Source organism: Mus musculus, chromosome X (assembly GCF_000001635.26).
Source record: "Mus musculus strain C57BL/6J chromosome X, GRCm38.p6 C57BL/6J".
NCBI lineage: Eukaryota > Metazoa > Chordata > Mammalia > Rodentia > Muridae > Mus > Mus musculus.
In genome coordinates this window covers 20,867,821-20,887,853 of record NC_000086.7, presented here as the reverse complement: position 1 = coordinate 20,887,853, position 20,033 = coordinate 20,867,821, and the positions used below count along the sequence as shown (strand labels likewise).

Below are 20,033 nucleotides of genomic sequence, written 5' to 3'. Positions count from 1 at the left end.
ACAAAACAACAACAAAAGATAGAAAGAAGGAAGATCAAGAGAGTTTCTAAGAACACAAGAATATTTCATTTAAATTAATGTAGTACAATCACGCAGTATGTTCATAAATTTTAGGAGAAAATTCTGTTATTTCCATAGTTACTTAGGAAACTTTTAGCAGTTTATCTTAATAAAAGCATTTAAAATAGAAATTAATTGGCAGTGCTTTATCATGATAAAATCTGCATAGCTCAGTTCTGCGATTATCACCGTAATAGACAACACTAAAGGTGTATTCAGTAATATCAGGAGCAAGGCAAAGGTGTTCACTGTCTCTGCTTCTTTTTGAAACTTTTATAGAAATGTTGAACTAATGTATTTAGATGTAATACAAAACAACTATAGCCATAAAAATGAGTAAGAGGACATTTGACAATCTTTTTTTGGTCCAGGAATTTATCTTAGTAGCAGAGTACTTGCCTAGCATGTATGAAACCCCAAGTTTGCATGGCAGTGGTGGCGCACACCTTTAATCCCAGCACTTGGGAGGCAGAGGCAGGTGGATTTCTGAGTTCGAGGCTAGCCTGGTCTACAGAGTGAGTTACAGGACAGCCAGGGCTACACAAAGAAACCCTGGCTCAAAACAACAACAACAACAGCAACAAAAACAACCCAGATGTGATCCCCAAAATAATAAAGTATCTGTGTAGATGATATGATGGCATACCTAGAAAACCCAAAAAGAACCAATTATAATGCTAAACTGGGCAGTATGATAATGTAGTAGCAACAGAGCAGAATGTATGATGAAAATCATTCGTTTTCTGATATACAATTAAAAATAAAAGATATATTAGAAAACAGTATTCACAATAACAACAAAAATATTTTAAATACCTAAAAAGTTTTATCTAGAACTAGATGAGTTGATAGAAGTACACATTGGAGAGTAAACACAAAAGAATGACCAAGAGAGCTCTGACAAAGACAAGTTCAGAGGAGATACTGACTCTACCCACTTACAGGGAATCTAATACCTCTGCTACCAAACGCATCATAAGACTTTTATTATTTAAGTCGTATAATGCTTCACAGAACAAACAGACTGACACGCTGTGGTTCATGTGAATCACTCCCCACACACATCACTGCCCCACCTAGGGATCCATCCTATATACAGTCACCAAACCCAGATGCCAAGAAGAGCTTGCTAACAGGAGCCTGATATAGCTGTCTCCTGAGAGGCTCTGCCAGTGCCTGACAAATACAGAAGTGAATGCTCACAGCCATCCATTAGACGGAGCACAGGGTCCCCAATGAAGGAGCTAGAGAAATTATCCAAGGAGCTGAAGGGGTTTGCAGCCCATAGGAGGAACAACATTATGAACTAACCAGTAACGCTCAGAGCTCCCTAAGACTAAACCACCAATCAAAGAAAACACATAGTGGGACACATGGCTCCAGCTGCATATGTAGCAGAGGATGGCCTAGTCAGTCATCAATGGAAGGAGAGGCCCTTGGTCCTGTGAAGACTTGATGACCCAGTGTAGGGGAATGCCAGGGCCAGAAAGTAGGAGTGGGTGGGTGAGTGGGTGGGTTGGTGAGCAGGGGGAGGGAGAGGGGATAGGGGATTTTTGGAGGGGAAACTAGGAAAGGGGATAATATTTGAAATGTAAATAAATAAAATATCTAATAAAAAATTCAGCCAGGCAGTGGTGGTGCACGCCTTTAATAATCCCTTGGGAGGCAGAGGCAGGTGGATTTCTGACTTCAAGGCCAGCCTGGTCTACAGAGTGAGTTCCAGAACAGCCAGGGCTACACAGAGAAACCCTGGCTTGAAAAAACAAAACAAAAATAAAATAAAATAAACATGCAGAACAACAACAATAAATATAAAAGGCAATGGACCAGATCTATATACATATGAAAATGTAGCTTATGATAACAATGACAATGACCAGAGAAAAGAGGTGCTTTATAGTACATTATATTTTGCATTGATACGCTTCATTCATCTGAAATAGATTTTGATATGCACTGTGTAGCAGTACTGTAGTTTGTTCTGGAAGTGCGTGCTTGAGGGAATGATCACATGACAAAACAGGAAGCCAGGAGATTCAGTGACTAGGCTCATCCTTTTTATAACAACCTATCTAGGGAACTTACCAAGGTCCCATGAGGACTACATTAATGCCTTCCAAGCACTGTATCCCCAAGGGCCTAACCACCTTCCATTGGACCCTCACATCTTAAAAGTTCCATCCCATCAGCACAACCACACTGGGGACCAAGCTTCCGACACACAAACCTCTGGGGACACACAAGCTGTATCCAAATGGTAGCAGGTAGGTAGGTATCAGTTCACTCTTAACCTTCAAATAACTAGTTTTCCCCTACTAGTATGCCACCCCTTTCATAAATTAACATTTCACATATATGTGAAGAAGGTCTTGACTCTGTCTGTTCTCCTTATCACTTTCTCTGTAGTTATATCAGTCTCAAATGTTTGTTCTTTTGTTTGTTTATTTATTCTATGAGACAGGGTCTCATGTTATCCAGGCTGACCTCAAACTCCTTATATAGCTGGGCATGGTGGTACAAATCTTTAATTCCAGAACTCAGGAGGCAAAAGCAGAAGGTGCTCTCTGAGTTTAAGACCACTCTGGCCTACATATTGTGTTTCAGAACAACCAGGGCTATGGAGAGAGACCCTTTTTTAAAAACCAAAGGGAAAAAGAAAGACAACTCCTTACATGTCAGAGGTTGGCCTTGAACTCTTGATCCTTCTGCCTTGACTTCCAACCTGCTAGGATAACAAGTGTATCCCACCACACCTGGCATCACAGCATCTTAACAATATTTCCTCATTCATTTCTGATATCTGCTTGGACAGCCATACTTCCTGGCTCCTTGTGCAGAGGTTATTTTGTCATGCACAGAGAGCAGGATTTCTGTGCCTGGCAAACAGACAAAGTTAAAAGTTTAAGTGCAGTGTGGCAGAGGCATTAGACTCCCCCATAGCACAGCTTACCAGGTCTTTTCCTCTTTTGTCCACCACCTCATTGTGAACCATGAAGGATCAAAAGCTAGGCCTAGATATTCACTGTACATACTGCATCAGGAAGCTTTGGTGTGGATGCCCATGCTACTCTAAACTCAATGTCCCACCTGTTTCCAGGCAGATGCGGGATGGTAGGAATCCTCTGAAGACTGTCTAGCTCGGCTGTACCTAAGTGGTCAAAAGTGGAATGTAGAGTTAGGCAGAGGAAGATTCCCATAAGCGTAATTGGATGTTTCTTCACCTCCACTCTCTAAGCCTTGTGATTTGGTCATGTCAATTTTGTCACACAGATTTGAGGTGGTTGTTGTGAAAATAGGGAATTCCTTTCTTTTGCTGTCTCATATCAACAAATAGTTACTGAGAGCTCATGTCCAATCCCAAGACCTCTCTAGCTCTAGTCCCTTCCCTGAGTCCAGGATCCTTGCTTTCCATAAAGAAAGTATACTTTGAGGTAAGAATAAACAGTGTCAGGAATGTGGTAATTTGGGGTTGGGGAAGAAGACAAGAGTGAGTGAGGAATTAAAGGAAGGACAGAGGTGGTGTGTTGATGGGTGGGAGATTCTTTTGGGTGGTCAGTGGTTTTTGCTATTTTATTTTAAAACAGTGTCTAACTGTGTAGAGCAGACTGGTCTTGAACATACAGAGATCTGTCTGCTTCTGTCTCCCAAGTGCTGGGAATAAGGAACAGATGGCCAGGAGTAGGGAAACAGGAATAGGGGAACATAGACAAGGAAGAGGACATAGGGTGTAGTAGAGTGTGGGGGGTGGGTGGGGGGGTGAATAAAGGGTCACAGCAGGGGGTTGAGAGTAGGGACTGTGAACAAGGAAGAGATGGCTGAGAGTAGGGAACAGGGATAGGGAGCAGAGACAAGAAGGAGCAAATGAGGAAGAACAAAGACTGCCAGGGAGCAGAAATAACAAGGGACAAACTAGAACACCCAGAGAGGAAATAGATGGCTGCAGGCATGCCATTCAGGGACGAATGGTATCTTTTCTTATCAGTATTCAAGAAGGCCTTTTATATGCTACCCCTGAACCCTTTCCAAGGACTCAGCTCTGAGCCTTGTGGAATGCTTCTTGTCAGCCACAGATGATTGTGGAGAGAAGCCATACCCCACTGATCAGTAAAAGCATGCCCTGGTATGCCTTGGCTACTATGCATGATACCCAAGTCAAAAAATTCTATCCACTATGGGTTGGGGACAAATTTTTCTATTGCAGGCTAAAATTAAAAACCCAGTAACATGTGTTGGTGACAGAAGTAGGGTTGAAATGGAGACTTTGTTCTGAGAGAGGCCTGAGGATACGGTCTCCTGAATGTGAGCAGATCAATTGAACTACAATGAGAAATTAATTTTTAAAGGAAGGCAGGATTCATGGCAGGAGCCTAGGGCTGAGTGTTTGGAAGACAGGTGGGAGCATCTGGTGTCAGAGAGGGGCTCCTATATTGAGGTAGGGAGCCAATAGACACTTGAGAAGGGGTTCCACCTCCATCAGAAGTTGATAGAGAGCTCCACAAAGAACTCATCAGGATGCACAAGCTCGATGGAAGGTAAGTTGTCCACATCTGGGAGGGGCAGCCTAGACATTGCTGCCAGGATGAAATAGTTCATTCTACTTTCTCAGGGGACCAGGGCAGCTTCCACTGGAACCAGGAGCTAGTTTGTAGAGAATGTATCTGGAGCTTTAAGTACATCTTAATGACTCTCAACCAATCTTCTTTCTTATTTTTATACTACTTTTTTCTTTTTCATTCTTCTTTCCTTCCTTTCTTTTTGTGTAATACTGGGTATCAGTCTCAGGGGCTTGTACTAGGCAAGTTATCTACTACCGTTGAGCTACACCCCTCTCGTTGCTTTTTATTTTTTGAGACAAGGTCTCACCACATAGTCCAGACTCACCTGAAAGTACAAATCCTCTTTCCCCAGTCTTTGTTTGTTTGTTTTTGTTTTTCGAGACAGGGTTTCTCTGTATAGCTGTATAGTCCTGGCTGTCCTGAAACACACTCTGTAGGCCAGGCTGGCCTTGAACTCAGAAATTGCCTGCCTCTGCCTCTCCAAGTGCTTTAAGTGGGATTAAAGGTGTTCGCCACCACTGCCTGAACTCCCAGTCTCTTTTTTTTAATTTCACATTTTATTATTTTAAATTGTGTGGTTTGGTCAGGGTATGTGTATATTAGTGTAGGTGCCTGCAGAAGCTAGAGGAGTTAGATATTCCTGGAACTGGAATTAGAGGTGGTTGTAAGCCCCTGTCAAACCCAGGTGCTTTGAAAGTATATGCTCTTCATCACTGAACCATTTTTCCAGCCCCCTGCTTCAATCTCTTAACTTGTAGAATTACAGGCATGTGACACCTTTAACTGACTGTAAGTCTTTCTTTAAAAGTATTTTTCTTGAAAGTATATATTCAAGTGTGTGTATGACATATGAACACTTTAGAGGATGCACATGGAGGCCAGAGAAGAGCATTAAATATGTTCCTCTAGTAGTCTACAGTTTATTCCTTTGATGAAGGGTCTTTCTGGAAGAAAACTTGGAGATCCTCTTTTCAGCTAGGCTGGCAGTCAGCAAGCCCCAGCAATCCTCCAGTCTCTGCTTCATTGGTGCTGGGCTTACAGGTATGTGCAGGATCATGCCTGGCTTGTTATGTGGGTGCTGGGATCAGCACTCCGGTCTTCAGGATTGTACAGCAAAGTGCTCTTAGCTTCTGAGCCATCTTCCTAACCCTTCTAAACTCTCAATCTCCTTTAAACAAAGACAAACTCCAGGTGTGTGCTGCATGAATTAGATGCCAGCACTTGGGAAGTGGAGGCAAGAGGATCAGGAGTTCCAGGCAAGCCTGGGCTGCATGAGACCCTGTCTCAATTAAAAAAAAAAAAAAAAAAAGCAACCATGTCAAGACATAAAGTGGATGTGGCGGTGCATACCTATAAGCCCACCACTTTGGAGATAAAAGAAAGATGAAGAGTCAGAGGTCTTTGTTTTTAATAGCTAAATAGTACTCCATTGTGTAGATGTGCCATATTTTGCTTTATCCATTCTTCACTTGAGGGACATCTAGGTTGTTTCTAGCCATCCCCTTAACTCAGCTGTCTTGTCTGGCCTCAGTGGGAGAAGAAGCACCTAACCCTGCAGAGACTTAATGTGCCAGGGTGCCTCCACTCTCTCAGAGAAGAAGAGGGGAGATGGAGGAAGGGACTTCTCCAGAGAGAATTTGTGCTGTTGTTTGTTTGTTTGTTTGGGTTTTTTGTTTTTTCAAGACAGGGTTTCTCTGTGTACCCCTGGCTGTCCTGGAACTCACTCTGTAGACCAGGCTGGCCTCAAACTCAGAAATCGCCTGCCTCTGCCTCCCAAGGGCTGGGATTAAAGGTATGCGGCACCACTGCCTGGCAGAATTTGTGCTGTAATCATTTTCTTTGTGGAGCTTGACTATTAATAAAAAGTGGAAAGACTGTGCTTTATATAAATAAATTTCTCTGGGCGAGTGATGTAACTCAGTATAGAATACTTGCCAAGAATATTCTAGGCCCTGCGTTGAATCCCCAGTAAAACATACACAAACACAAATTGACTTCTCCATCTGTCACTGGATAATGGGGAGAAATGGTTTACCATATGGGGGTATATGTTGGGAAATGTTCTAGCAGGGGTATTTTCCATATGGACATACCTAAGATCAGAAATGTATCAATGGGGGTCAATCAATAGAAAGTATATATGGATAGATAAGGATTTATGAATAGAAGGATTTTTATCAGGATTATTAATGAAATAATTATTTGTAGTGGTATTTGTCAGTGACAAGATTGAGAGCTTATTGAGGGGACTTGGAAAAATATGGCTGGGGAGGCTTATCATTCCTAACTCAAATGGAGAAATATGCTAGTAGGTCACAATTTGTTAGTGGGAAAATTTGCCAACAAAGATTGCATCATAGACAGATAGTCATAAAGAGATATTTGTCAGCAAGGGAGGTGCCAACAGGTGAGTAATTATTAAGAAAGATACTTGTGGCTGAGGTCCATCAGCAGGCAGTAGATTGCTGCTGAGCATTTGTAAATAGAGTTGTTTGTTATATCTCTATAGGTTAACTAATGGGGAGGTATTTATGAAATAGTAATAAAATATTATTTCTTAGTGAGGTATTTCTGACAGCAGATTATTTCCTTGAGGAAAAGGGCCTAATCAAAGGAAGAATTTACAAGGGCTTCGAGTTTTAGCTTCTGTAGCCTTGGCAAGAGTAGAGATTTTTCAAAGTAGGGATTTGTCCACAATGAGGATTGCGCAGTGAGTAACAGTACCTCATTTGTGAGGTTGATGTTCCTCAGAAGTCTTTGAGAATGTTGATACTTGTCAAAGGAGAGATTCACAGATTTGCACAATAGAAAGCAACATATACAGCCAGGCATGGTGGCGCACGCCTTTAATCCCAGCACTCAGGAGACAGAGGCAGGCGGATTTCTGAATTCGAGGCCAGCCTGGTCTACAGAGTGAGTTCCAGGACAGCCAAGGCCACACAGAGAAACCCTGTCTCAAAAAATCAAAAAAAGAAAGAAAGAAAGAAAGAAAGAAAGAAAGAAAGAAAGAAAGAAAGAAAGAAAGAAAGAAAGAAAGAAAGAAATCAAGCAAGCAAGCAAGCAACATATAAGCACCATAATACAAAGGAACATATTAAGTATCTGTTACATTCTGAGGGAGATTGTCACAATCGTGAATTAAGCTGAACTTAATTCCAGGGTGCATTAAATTATTGTTACTAATACTATATATACATCGTTTTCAATAGTTTGTTATTTCTAATATCAAACACAATGTATAGTATTATAATAATCATTATTGATAATTATCACTACTGAAGTTGTACATCCAATTCTATTTACTGTGACTACTTTAAGCACTACATTCCTAGCACTACTTTATGCACTATGCATGTTATTTCATTCATACAGCCATTGTTCTAATGAATTAGGCATGTTTTTATGCCCATTTTGTAGATGCAGAAAATGAAGCACAAACTAGCAATCTGATTTCCCCAAGAATACATGCAAGGAGCAAGATTAGAATGTAGATGATCCAACTTCAGGGTTTATGCCTGTGTAGAAATTAGGTCACAGTTATTAATATTATATATTTAGTTATTGATATAAAATTTTTATGATATCTTTTTCTACAGGGCTCAGGCTGGGGGCCTAACTCAGGCCTGGTACCTGTTAGGCAAGTGCAGTGACACATCTCCTTCCTGAGAGGTTCTGCCAGAGGACCTAAGTTCAATTCCCAGCATCCACGTAGCAATTCACAACTAGCCAGAAGTCCAGTCCCAGGTGATCTAATGCTGATTCCTTGGGCACAGACACACATGCAAGCAAAACTACACATGCACGCAAAATTATAAACTGGAAAAAAAGGGAGAAAATTACTCTTGCAGGCCTCAGGGACATGGTGTAAATGGGGCTTGAGGAAAAGAAAAAAGGAAAACATACAGAAACACAGACACACATACACAGAAAAACTGATTGGATGGTTCAGGCTCTCTGATGGCAAAAGCACAGCCCTCTTCCCTCTACCCCCATCTCAGCATGTTCATTAGATGTCGTCGGACAGAAAGATGGGCTTATTGCAGACAGCTGAACAAGGAGATAGTGTTTATGGTATACAGTTAAATCAAGAAGGCAAGTTTAGCTAATCTTGATAGGATTCGTCTTTACAGGGATAGTCTTCAGGCCATAAACATGGGGAGAGAGAGCTACAGTGAACATTTTCTGCACACACTGTCAGCATTTGCACTCAGACTCCTGAGGAAGGCTTTGCCATCCCTCTGAGCATCACTCCGGGAAGGTTTTGCTACTCCCATAGGGCTGAGACACTGGAGTCCCCGACAATTCATACCTATGTCAGCAGCATACATTTTACTCAGAACCTCATTCACTCACTCAGCACAGGGCAATGACACTTTACCTGTCAACCCTTACTAATCTAAAGGGTCTGGGTAAGGACTATAATTCCCAGTTTTGAAAGAGAAGGACTGAGGCTCAGGAAAGGGACAAATTCCCCAGGTCATCAACTGGACTGGATTAGCAGAGCTGTGACCCTACACATGCGCTTAATCTCAGCTGTGATACAAATTTCTCAAAGAAGGTCACAAATGAATACACTGGCTTTTAAATGGTTTTTCTAGGAAAGTGATAGGAGATAGAGACTCCCAGAACTATAAATACTGCCAAGAGCTTGTGCCAGGTCTCTGGGGGAAATGACCTTATATACTCTTCTGAACTCTGTGTTCCCTGGAGTGCTTGTCAGCCCTGTCCATGCTGCACTGGTGCCATTGCAATCATTACCAGGGTGTCCCCCAACAAATCTGCAATGCCTGTGTGCTGGTCATGGAGATGAACCATTCTGGAGATGGTTTCAGGGAACAACTTCTGCTTTATTGCATTGAGAAACTGCTTATATAGTAGAAGCCTATAGACTATGATTAGTTAGAACATTGCCTCAGATTGGACAATGAGCACTCATACCACCAGGATCTCTATACCAAAGAAGCATATTAAAGGAGATGTGGAGAGTACAGACATATCAACAGGCCAGCTACTGGCTACTAACAGTAGTTCAGAATTCAATGATCGGACTTCTGAGAAAATTCAGGAATGTAATGTACCACCATGCTTCTTACTTAGAAACAGCGTGGTATGCCAGGTGGCTGACCATCAGGTCATTCTTGCATTTTCTCCTACATAGTAGGTCTGGATACAGGTGCTTGACAGGTTGGTAGAAGAATGGCTCTCAGTATCTTTATCCTCCCCCTACTACCTTCTGCTTCCGTCCAAGAGCTAAAATAGTTGAGGGTTCTAAGGAACACGACTGAAGTCAGGAATCTCATTGGTGTTCAGGGAGCTAGTACTAGAGTTTGGTGACTGGTCAGAAGCTGCCAAAATCTTTTAAGCACCTGAAGCAATGTCAACAAAGTTCCCAAGGCCAAAACAGGACCTAGACCTCTGTCTGGCAGTCCTACCCATCAGCACAGTGTTTATGCAGACATTGTTGCTGCAGCAAGCATTCCCTTCTCAAGTGAATATGTACCATGTACTCAAAATCTGCCTGTCAGAGCCTGGTATAGCTGTCTCCTGTGAGGCTCTACCAGTGCCTGGCAAATACAGAAGTGGATGCTCACAGTCATCCATTGGATGGAGCACAGGGTCCCCAATGAAGGAGCCAAAGTAAGTACCCAGGGGTCTGAAGCCCCATAGGAGGAACATCAATATGAACTAACCAGTACCCCCAGAGCTCCTTGGAACTAAACCACCAATCAAAGAAAACACATGGTGGAACTTGTGGTTTTAGCTATATATGTAGGAGAGGATGGCCTACTCGATCAATAAGAGGAGAGGCCCTTGGTCCTGTGAAGGCTCTATGCCCCAGTATAGGGGAATGGGAGTGGGTGGGTTGGGGAGCAGGGGGAGTGGGGAGGTGGTAGGGGATTTTCAGAGGGGAAACTAGGAAAGGGGATAACATTTGAAATGTAAATAAAGAAAGTATCTAGCCAGGTGTGGTGGTGCATGCCTTTAATCCCAGCACCAGGCAGGCAGATTTCTGAGTTCGAGGCTAGCCTGGTCTACAAAGTGAGCTCCAGGACAGCCAGGGCTATACAGAGAAACCCTGTCTCGAAAAACCAAAAAAAAAAAAAAAAGAAAGAAAGAAAGAAAGAAAGAAAAAGTATCTAATTAAAAAAAAAAAATCTGTCTGTCATAGTGATACCTGCCTGTATCCCTAAGGTTAAGGAGGCTGAGGCAGGAGGATCATGAATTCAAAGCCAGCTTCGGCTACATAACAAGTTTCAGGCTAGTCTGAGCAATATAGGAGATACTGTCTTTAATAATTCTGCTCATCCTGATATATAGAGTATAACTTGGGCCTGCATAAGCCTCCTAGCAATGTAAAAAACTATAAGGCAAAACTACAGAGACCCTGGGGACCACAATGTGCTGACCTAGAATATCCTACAGAAGTCTGTACTTCCATGGGTTTTTTTTTGTTTGTTTTATAAGTTAGATCAATGAACCACACCCCCCCCAACCCAAGACGTGTTAATTCTTTTTCTTTGTTTTCTCTCTCTCTCTCTCTCTCCCTCACCCCGGCTGTGTCTCTCTCTCTGTGTGTGTGTGTGTGTGTGTGTTTGAGAAAGGATCACTGCATGTAAGTCAAGCTAGCTTTAAACTTGTGATCTCTCTGCCTAAGCCTTCCAAGTGCTAGGATTACAGGCAAAGATACCATGCATACCTGTTCTAGCACTGGGTAGTCTGATGGGAGGGAATTGAGGATCCTTTTGTTTACTAAAGGAGACACATTGGAGTTATTTTTTTTTTAATCAAGCAAATTCACGTCAACACAATACTTCGGTGCTCTCTTGAGTGCCTCAATATGAATTTCTGGTTCCCAGGTCAGAATCTTTATAGTATGGGTTAGGACCCCAGGGCTGGAAGAGGTTGGACAGACCTGGATCCATCTGTAGGAGCTGGAAATCCTAGAGTTCTGGAGCGATGCTTGTCAGATTTCCCATTCAAATTTTACAGAGAAAAATGATCAAGAAATTTGAGGGTCTCATTTTGAGACCTGCATGGTCCTAATTTTCAACCGTACGTGGGCCTAGAGGATATGGCCTACTATATATAATAGGGCGTGCTGCTTGCCTAGCACATATAAAGCCTAGGTTCAATCCCTAGTACCACAAAGGAAAAGAAGAAAGCAAACATATTAAGTCGTAACCCCATGTCTGTGCACAGTGAGTGTTCCCTGCACAGTCGGTCAGAATGACAGGAACAAGAGGATCAAAACCAGAGGGTTTTCAGCATCACTCATTTGCTCCAGCATACTTCTGGATATAAGGTCAGCTGTATCCCATTTTCCAGAGCTCCTGGCTAGGTGACATTTCTAGGTCCCCTTCCTCTCGCTTAAGTCAGATTTAGGAAGAACAAAGGCTTGGATGAAACATCTTCATTAGACTACCAGGACAACCCTTGAGGCAAGGAAAGATGTTTACCAGTTAATATGAGGGTATTTCTCAACAAATTTGTCAATGGGTAATATCTGTGAATAGAGGAATTTTCATCTGTGGGGTAATTCATTAACTAGAGAAGCTTGGGCGAGTGGGAATTAGAACTTTCTATAGTAGGCATGATCTGGTGGAACATGTCTATTATAATCCCAGGAATGAAAAAACAGAGGCAGGAGGATTGCAGTAAATTTGAGGTCAGCCTGTCTTAAAATGGGGGTGGGTGGCAAAATAGAGCTGGGGAAATGTCTTAATGGACAAAGCACTTGTCATGCAAGTATGACAACCTGGCACTGAATCTACATCAAGCTGAGCAGCGGTAGCTGACTTGCATTCATATGTAAACTGGGGGGAGGAGAAAAAAGAATACCAGGAAAGCTAGCCCAGTGTATGGGGTGAACAATGAGACCCGTGTCAAAGTAAAGCGGAGGTCAGACACCCAAGGCTATAATTTGCCTGCCATGGCATGTATAAACCTTTTCTAATACACACCAGCATATACAGAGAAATAAAAGGAAACAAAAAAATTACTGTACTAAGATGTCTAAGTTTTGAGTAGAGGGAATATTAAATGAATTTTAGTTGATAATGCAAAGTAATGATCATTTCTGTTTTGCAGGTTCTCAGTGCTAATCCCAATGTTGAGATTATTACCAATATATCAAAATTTCTGTAAAGTATAAAAACTCAACACCTTTTTTGTTTTGTTTTGTTTTGTTTTGTTTTGTTTTGTTTTGTTTTCCAATACAGGGGTTCTCTGTGTAGTCCTGGCTGTCCTGAACTTCACAAACTTGCTCTGTAGACTAGGCTGGCCTTTATTCCCCACTCCCACCCCACCCCACCCCCGCTTTATTTTTCCGCTAGAGATTGAACCTAGGGTTTTCTACATACCAGGCATGTGCTCTACCACTAAGCTTCATTTCTAGCCTCCAAACTCAACATTTTGCATCTTTTCCTTGTTCATTGGTTTCTGGAAGCTCCCAGCAGGTTATCAGTATCTTAAGCTTGTTCCCAAACACTATACAGAAATATTGCTGCTGTCTGATAGTTCTTTATTTCACCATCTAAGAGAAAGAAAGATGGAGGAAAAGTAGACAGTGTTCAGGCTTCAGTTTTTCCTGGGGGAAGGCTTCAGGTCATCGGGCCCCAAGGGATCTCCAGGTGCACAAGCCTGGATTCCGTGGCAGGCAAGCAAAGTGACGGCTCTGGTAGTCCTCAGAGCCCACGAGGACCTGATCCGTCCACAAACAGTGAGTGTCACTCTCCAGTTTGCAAGGGATAGATAAACAGGGAAACACCTAGAAGAGGGGAAAAAGGCCCATCTCTGAGGATTTCTCTTTCCCTCTGTTTGTTCTCTCCCTTGTATAGAGTCTCAGTCTCTCTCTCTCTCTCCCGCCCTCCCCCCCCCCACACACACACACCAGGGAGCTGCTAGGAAGGGTTTGTGTTGCCCTACTTGTGCTTAAACCCAAGAACAGCTTCTCCCATTTGAGGAACAGAAAGCCAGTGTTCTGGAATTGCTGTTAGAGAACTGTCACTTGAAGTCACTCAGACAGGCCTCCTGAAGAACCGTCCCACAGGGCAGAGAAGTGATAGTATGGGGAACAGTTGGCATGCAGGAAGAGCAAGCATAAGAAAAGGCAGCAGGGAGGGCTGGAGAGATGGCTCAGTGGTTAAGAGCACTGACTGCTCTTCCAGAGGTCCTGAATTCAGTTCCCCAGCAATGACATGGTGGCTCACAACCATTTGTAATGGGATCCAATGCCCTCTTCTGATGTGTCTGAAGACAGCTACAGTGTACTCATATACATAAAATAAATAAATCTTTTTTTAAAAGGAAAGGCAGCAAGGCTCTTGGACAATGACTGGGGAGGGGGCTGGTCAGAGGATGTTTGGTGCCACCAGGAAAAAGTTTTGAAATAGTCAGATGGCTGGCGTGTGTCCCTGTGGATTTGGAGAATAGTCCTTTGAATTCTTGCAGCTTATGCCTGGGGAAGCAAAATCCAATCGGGGAGGTCAGAAACAGAGAGTGGTGTCTCAGAATAGTCACAAAGGAAAGTTAGACAGACAGCGAAGGTTCAGGGAACAGGCAGTCCAGAGATAACAAAACAACCAAAATTTCCAAAAGAACAGGCCCAGGGGTGGAGCAATGGCAAGAGAAATCAAAGATAGTGATTGGGTTTGGGCAGCAACTACAACTGCATACAATAGCCAGAGGGAAAAAGAAACCATTCCAAGACTTATCTCCTGGAGGAAAACTGGGTCCAGGCACTTACTGTGCACACCCCACAGCCAGCACTATAGGTCTTTGAGAAAGCTCTTTGCTGAGCAGGGCTCAGAGTACGCCAGGGAACCAAGAAGCTGCAGGCACTGATGTGCAAATTTCCGTTCCTTAGGCGGCCTGTAAGAGAAGCAAGAAACCAATAGGCTTTTGGATTGGCTGGGTGGGGTCGGAGTGGTCACCTAATTAGCATTAGGTTACAGACCCTCCCACTCCCATTTCAACCAGGCCCTTTTCCTTTAGAGCCTAACTCCTCCCAGTTGCCTGAAAGCATTAGGGATGTGGCCCAAGGTGAAGGGGCGGGGCCTCACCCGTGATGAGAAACTCTTCACTGCGGTTCTGGGACTTGTGGGCATATCCACAGAGGCTTTCCATGACTGGGGTGTAGGCGTACCGGATATCTGCGGCATTTCCCACAGCCTTGAATCCTTTTAGCATCTGCCCATGAGTGACAAAAAGTACATCTTTTACTGACATAATCCTCCCACTCCACTCTCTTTCCTGATGGCAATATATCTAAATCACAAGTTTACAGAAAACATCCACACCAACGAAAGGTTAGATGCTTCTATTTTGAGGAGAAGGAATAGGTTAGGTACAGCCATGGAGGGAGGGAGGGAAGGGAAAATACCTTAGTCATCTTGATCTTATAACGCTGGTATAAGGTGGTCTCGTTGATTTCTGGGGAACCCATGAATTTAGCCCTTATGACTAGAGGAAAGGAAGGGGAAATGGGGAATCAAATGGGCAAGCAGCATGAACCCATAGCAGCAAAGCATATATACAGCATAATTCAAATGGCTTCCACATCAGTTGATTCATCTACATATTGTCTATTCTTTTAGGCACTGTTTTAAGCCCTTTTCATATATCCATTTATTGGCTTACTCAACAAATATTTTGGAGTGCCTGGTGCCAGCCACTGTTCAGGGTGTTAGGGACAGTGACCCAAATACAGGAATCCATTTCCTTATGGAGCTCACATTCAAGCCAGGAGGAGACAGACTAACATTAAGTAGCCAGGCATGGTGGCACAGGCCTGTAACCCTAGCTCTGTCAGAGCCTGATGGAGGATCACTTTACTCTGAGTTCAAGACTAGTCTAGACAATTTAGTGAGAACCTGTTTAAAATAAAAAATTCACCAAAAAAAGGGTTGGGTTTGTAGCTCAATTGTGCAGTATTTGCCTGGATCCTAGGTTCAATCCCCGGTACCAAGGGGAAAAAGAAAAAAAGGTATGTGGATTGTTACAGGCTATTAAGTGGGTTAGAAAATTAGAATAGGGAAGGGGTTGACAGATGCTTTGCTTGACCACAATTTACTCAGGCTCATTAACCTTCTTCCAAGCTCATTAGTACAGTTTCTCTTTAAAATCCACTTGTAGCGAAGTATCCTAAATTAGGTTAGTGAAAACACCCACCCTTATCTGATTCTCCTCAGTATGTGATGGGGCCACCAGATGATTATACTAGCCAGTTTTCAAGAGACCTAAACTGGGTGTGATGGCACAGACCTGCAATCTCAGCACTTGGATGGCTGAGTGGGAAGGATCAGGGGTTCAAGGCCAGCCTGGGTTATATAGTGAGACCTAGTCTCAAAAACAAAAAGTAAGCTGATAGGCTAGAGAGATGACTTAATGGTTAAGAGCACTTGCTGCTCTTTGAGGTCCCAAGTTTAGTTCCCAGAATCCACATAGGGTAGCTCACAACCATTCATAACTCCAGCTCCAGGGGATTTGATGCCTTGAGGACCCACAGGCACCTACACACCACACATGGAATACACACAAACATACACATAAATAAAAATAATCTTTTTAATGGATTTAGCCTGAATCCTCTTGCCTTTGATATTTCTTCTCAATGGTTTCCCATTCACCAACTCCCAAACTGTTCCTTGGCCATTGAGTTCCATTTGCCCATGTAATGTTGAGAGTTAATCTATCTCCCCCCACCACCCCCATCTCTTGGCAAATTCTAATTGTCATGGTCCTGAATGAAGTCTGCCTGCCTGTGTCCTAAGAAGTGCCATTAACAGCATATGTAACAAAGGTTCAGGAGTACTATGTGGCTGGCATTAAATTTAAAATTAAATAAAAGTAGGCAAGCACCTCAGTAAGATGACTTTTAAGGCAGCCACCCATGTAGATAACTACAGAAAAGCATGTACATAGTACTGGGAGCAGCCAGCACAAAGGTAGGCTTAGGCCCAAGGATGTCAGTGTGGCAAAAGCAGATGTATGGAAGGGTAAGTAGAACTGTCCTAGAGACAACTGCCATAATGAACCCTATTGGATTAAGAGGGACAGAAAGGGGGCCAGACTCACCCAGGTCCGAGTTGCAGAAGGCTGTCTGTGGGTGGGGTGGGGCACAGCTACAGGCCTTACTGGAAGCTATCAGTGATAGCAACAAGAGGATGCCAGATGCCAGAGATGCAAAGGGGGCCATCATGGTATCTGCTGGTAAAGAGTAGGTGTTAATAGGTTCCCAGACCAACGGCTTACATGGCCATTGGTCCTAGGGAGATTTGGGACCTCTTTAGGTTAGAGAATGGAGTTGTGGCAGTTGGTGAATAAGGGAGCGGAGAACGTTGAGAATTTAACAGAATTGGGAAAATCTGACATTTGTGTAGTGATGAATTTGGAGTTTGGGAAACTGGAGAAATATAATGAGGAATTAGGGCTATTAAAATATAATGGGCTGAGGATTTCAGAGATATTGGGGGGTTAGAACAGGTTTGGGGTTTTAGGGAGCTGGAGAAAATGGGGGTTAAGGGTCTTGGGGAATTTGGAGGTTTACGACAATGGTAATGCTTGAGGAATTTGTAGGCAGAAGAACTGTTGAAGTTCCATGAACCAGACATGGCAAAGAGAACAGGGGAGTTACCAGGAACCATAAGGATTGAGGGACAGGCAAGTTGGGAAGTCTTCAAGGTATTAAAGGCTTGTGGGTTTGGAGCACTTAGCAAAGGCATGAAGGAGTCTGGAGAGTCCAGCTTGGGACGATCATTCCAGGCCCTCTCCCGTTATATTCCTCTTTAGCTAACTAGGGATCCTGATACCTGCAAGCCACGTGAGCAGTTAGTCTGGCAAGGGCTGCATGAGCCGCACCAACACAGGCTCCAGGCAAGCCCCAGTTCTGCCAGGACACCCGGCTCCCACTTACCTCTGGTGTGTCTCTAGGAGCCCCGATCTGCGATGATGGCGGCAGGGGCTGCACAGTGGAGAATAAATGTCCATGCGAAGGGCGGAGTTGGCGGGGAAATCACTGCCTCCAGGCTTCCTGGACGCATTACTCATCCACCCACCGCTGGAGTCAAAGCCTAGGGGCGGGCCCCAGGATAAACCCAAAGATACTCCCTCCTCTGCCAGCCAGCCCACTGCGCCCCCTTCCCCCAGCTCCACGTCATGCACAGTCCTTCCTGGCGGCCTTGAAGGGCAGAAGAGAGAGCGCCTAAAGCTTTGTGCCTCTCAGGTTTCCCATATTCCCCAAACTTCCTGTGGCTGAAGCCAATAACTTCTTTCTCACGCCTTTCATCTACTATGTAACAATCTCACAAGAAAGGCATTCCTGTGGATCTGAAATTCTGGTGAGGGGTGTCAGAGGGTGACAAACTAGAAAAGCAGTTGAGGGACATGACATGGGAGAAGAGGCACAAATACATAGTGGGGAAATTGATACACTGGATAAGTCTATGACTTATCCAAGATAGCAGTTGAGTCTGGCAGAACTGGGAGGGAACCGAGGCTGCTTGCAGACAGAGCCTAGGTACCCCAAACCTTGCTGTGGCTGCACACACCGGTGAGGCTATTTGAAGATATCATCAGCTACAAGAGACCCTGTCTTAAACAGAAACAAGACCAAACAGGCAAATAACTGAAGTAAAGATCTTTGTTAGTGTCACAGGACAAAACAGGGATTTAAACCTAGGCTTCCTGACCCTGGAGTCCTAACTCAGGCAGGACACAATCTTGACAAGCAGGGAATGGTGTGGTGAGCATGGGTGGTGGTGGTGGTGGTGACTGATGGTAAAAGAAGTTAGTGAGTCAGTAGAAAAACCATCCCTACTCCATCCTGCCCTGCCCCTTCCCCCACCAACCAGCCCACACCCCTTGTGGGGATGGGATGAGGCAACTGCTGCCCACCAGCTTCCTGATGATGCAGGAGTATTCCCTGGGGTCCTGTGGAAGGGTTCTATGGACTGATTAGCATCTTCAATTAATATAGGGAGGAAAGACCAATAATAATGACAATGGTTGTAATCGCAGCAGGCAAGCTGATCCAGAGAATTAGAGGGTACATAGTCTATACAGTGAGTTCCAGGACAGCCAGCGATACATAGTGAGAACCTGTGACAGAGATAGAGAGAGAGACAGAGAGAATATGGTAGTGGTGATCACAGCTACTTACTGAATGCTTACTGTACATCATTACTAAGGTTATTATGTAAATTTACTTTAGCTAATTCAATTTTATTAACTTAGGTAAATTGGTTCAGAAACCACAGGACACAAAAACCTCCTGCCAGCACTCAACAGGGTACTATGTACAATACACTGTTTTAAAAGGTTTTTTTTTACACTGTGTGTGTGTGTGTGTGTGTGTGTGTGTGTGTGTGTGTGTGTGTGTGTGTGTGTGTGTGTGTTTGTGCCATGACATGCTTGCATTGCTTAAAGGACAACTTGCAGGGGCCAATCCTCTCCTTCCCTGTGGGTTCTAGGGCTCAAACTCAGGTTATCAGGCATGGAGGCAGCAAGCACCTTTATCTGATGGGCCATATTGCCAGCTCAGAAATTTTGTTTGTTTGTTTGCCATTGTCCTCCTTGTTCCTTAATGTTATTTAATGAAGAGGTATTAAATCAATAACAACAATAATAGTAACCAACTCTTTGAAGATTCAGGTTTACTATATGTGTATACTAAGATTTTCTTTTCTCTGAAATAATTGACTTATTCTTCCCAACATATCTGTGAGGTATGATTCATATTTTTACTATTTAGTAAGAAAACAGAGACAGAAAGGAATCAAATGGCCTGTCCAGGAAAGATGGTGAAGAAATTACTGTGGTGGTGGGAGGAGGTACAGAGAAAAGGAGAAAGGGAAGGAGACCAAAATTTTCAACCATCTGATTGTGAAAGTGAGGAGAAAGTGAGACAGGGGGCTGAGTAACTAGGCGGCAGGACTGAGGAGACGTAAAGACAGGGAAAGTCCTGTCTCGCCTCTTCTATGAGCCAGCTTCTGACGACAGCTCTTTAACTATGAAACCTGAGTCAGCACAGTTTTGCCAGCTGTTTACATTAAGGATTCAGATTATTGTACAGGTTTGAAATGGAGTGGGGTGGACATTACAGAGGGATGTTTAGCCTGTGACTATCTGCTAAACTGGATAGGTGTGAGGTTCCCATAGTGATCTGCTGTCATGTGTAAATACCTGATGATACCCAGAGTATTAAGTGCGAGAGCTTGATTATTTCCCTCTGGAAACTGAGGCCCAGTAAGACAGTACCTACCTGGGATTTTTTAATGGCCTTGGGAAGAATAAAGGCCAAGATAGCAGGCTAAAGCTCCCCAGGAAGTCCCAAGGCCCCTGTATGCACATATGGCAGGCACACACTTAGATGCACCCACAGTGTTCAAGCTCATGAACAGAGGAAGCAAAGTAAGTTTG

At 43.6% G+C, this 20,033-nt stretch overlaps 2 protein-coding genes across 5 annotated transcripts in view; one reads left to right on the top strand and one right to left on the bottom strand.

Moving 5' to 3' along the window:
• Positions 1-20,033, top strand: part of Syn1 (synapsin I) — a 60,408-nt gene that overhangs the window by 33,065 nt on the left and 7,310 nt on the right. The window lies entirely within an intron of this gene.
• On the bottom strand, positions 13,117-17,688 carry Timp1 (tissue inhibitor of metalloproteinase 1). 3 transcript variants are annotated; one of them, NM_001044384.1, is made up of 6 exons: positions 17,530-17,688; positions 16,692-16,823; positions 14,998-15,077; positions 14,678-14,804; positions 14,362-14,486; positions 13,117-13,383 (listed from the first exon to the last, which is right to left on the bottom strand). In NM_001044384.1, the coding sequence occupies exons 2-6, from the start codon at positions 16,813-16,815 to the stop codon at positions 13,222-13,224; spliced, it is 618 nt and encodes a 205-aa protein (NP_001037849.1). In that variant the 5' UTR covers positions 16,816-16,823; positions 17,530-17,688; the 3' UTR covers positions 13,117-13,221. The 3 variants fall into 3 exon arrangements, with proteins under 3 accessions (NP_001037849.1, NP_035723.2, NP_001281209.1); NM_011593.2 differs by having other exon boundaries at positions 16,692-16,820; NM_001294280.2 differs by lacking the exon at positions 14,998-15,077.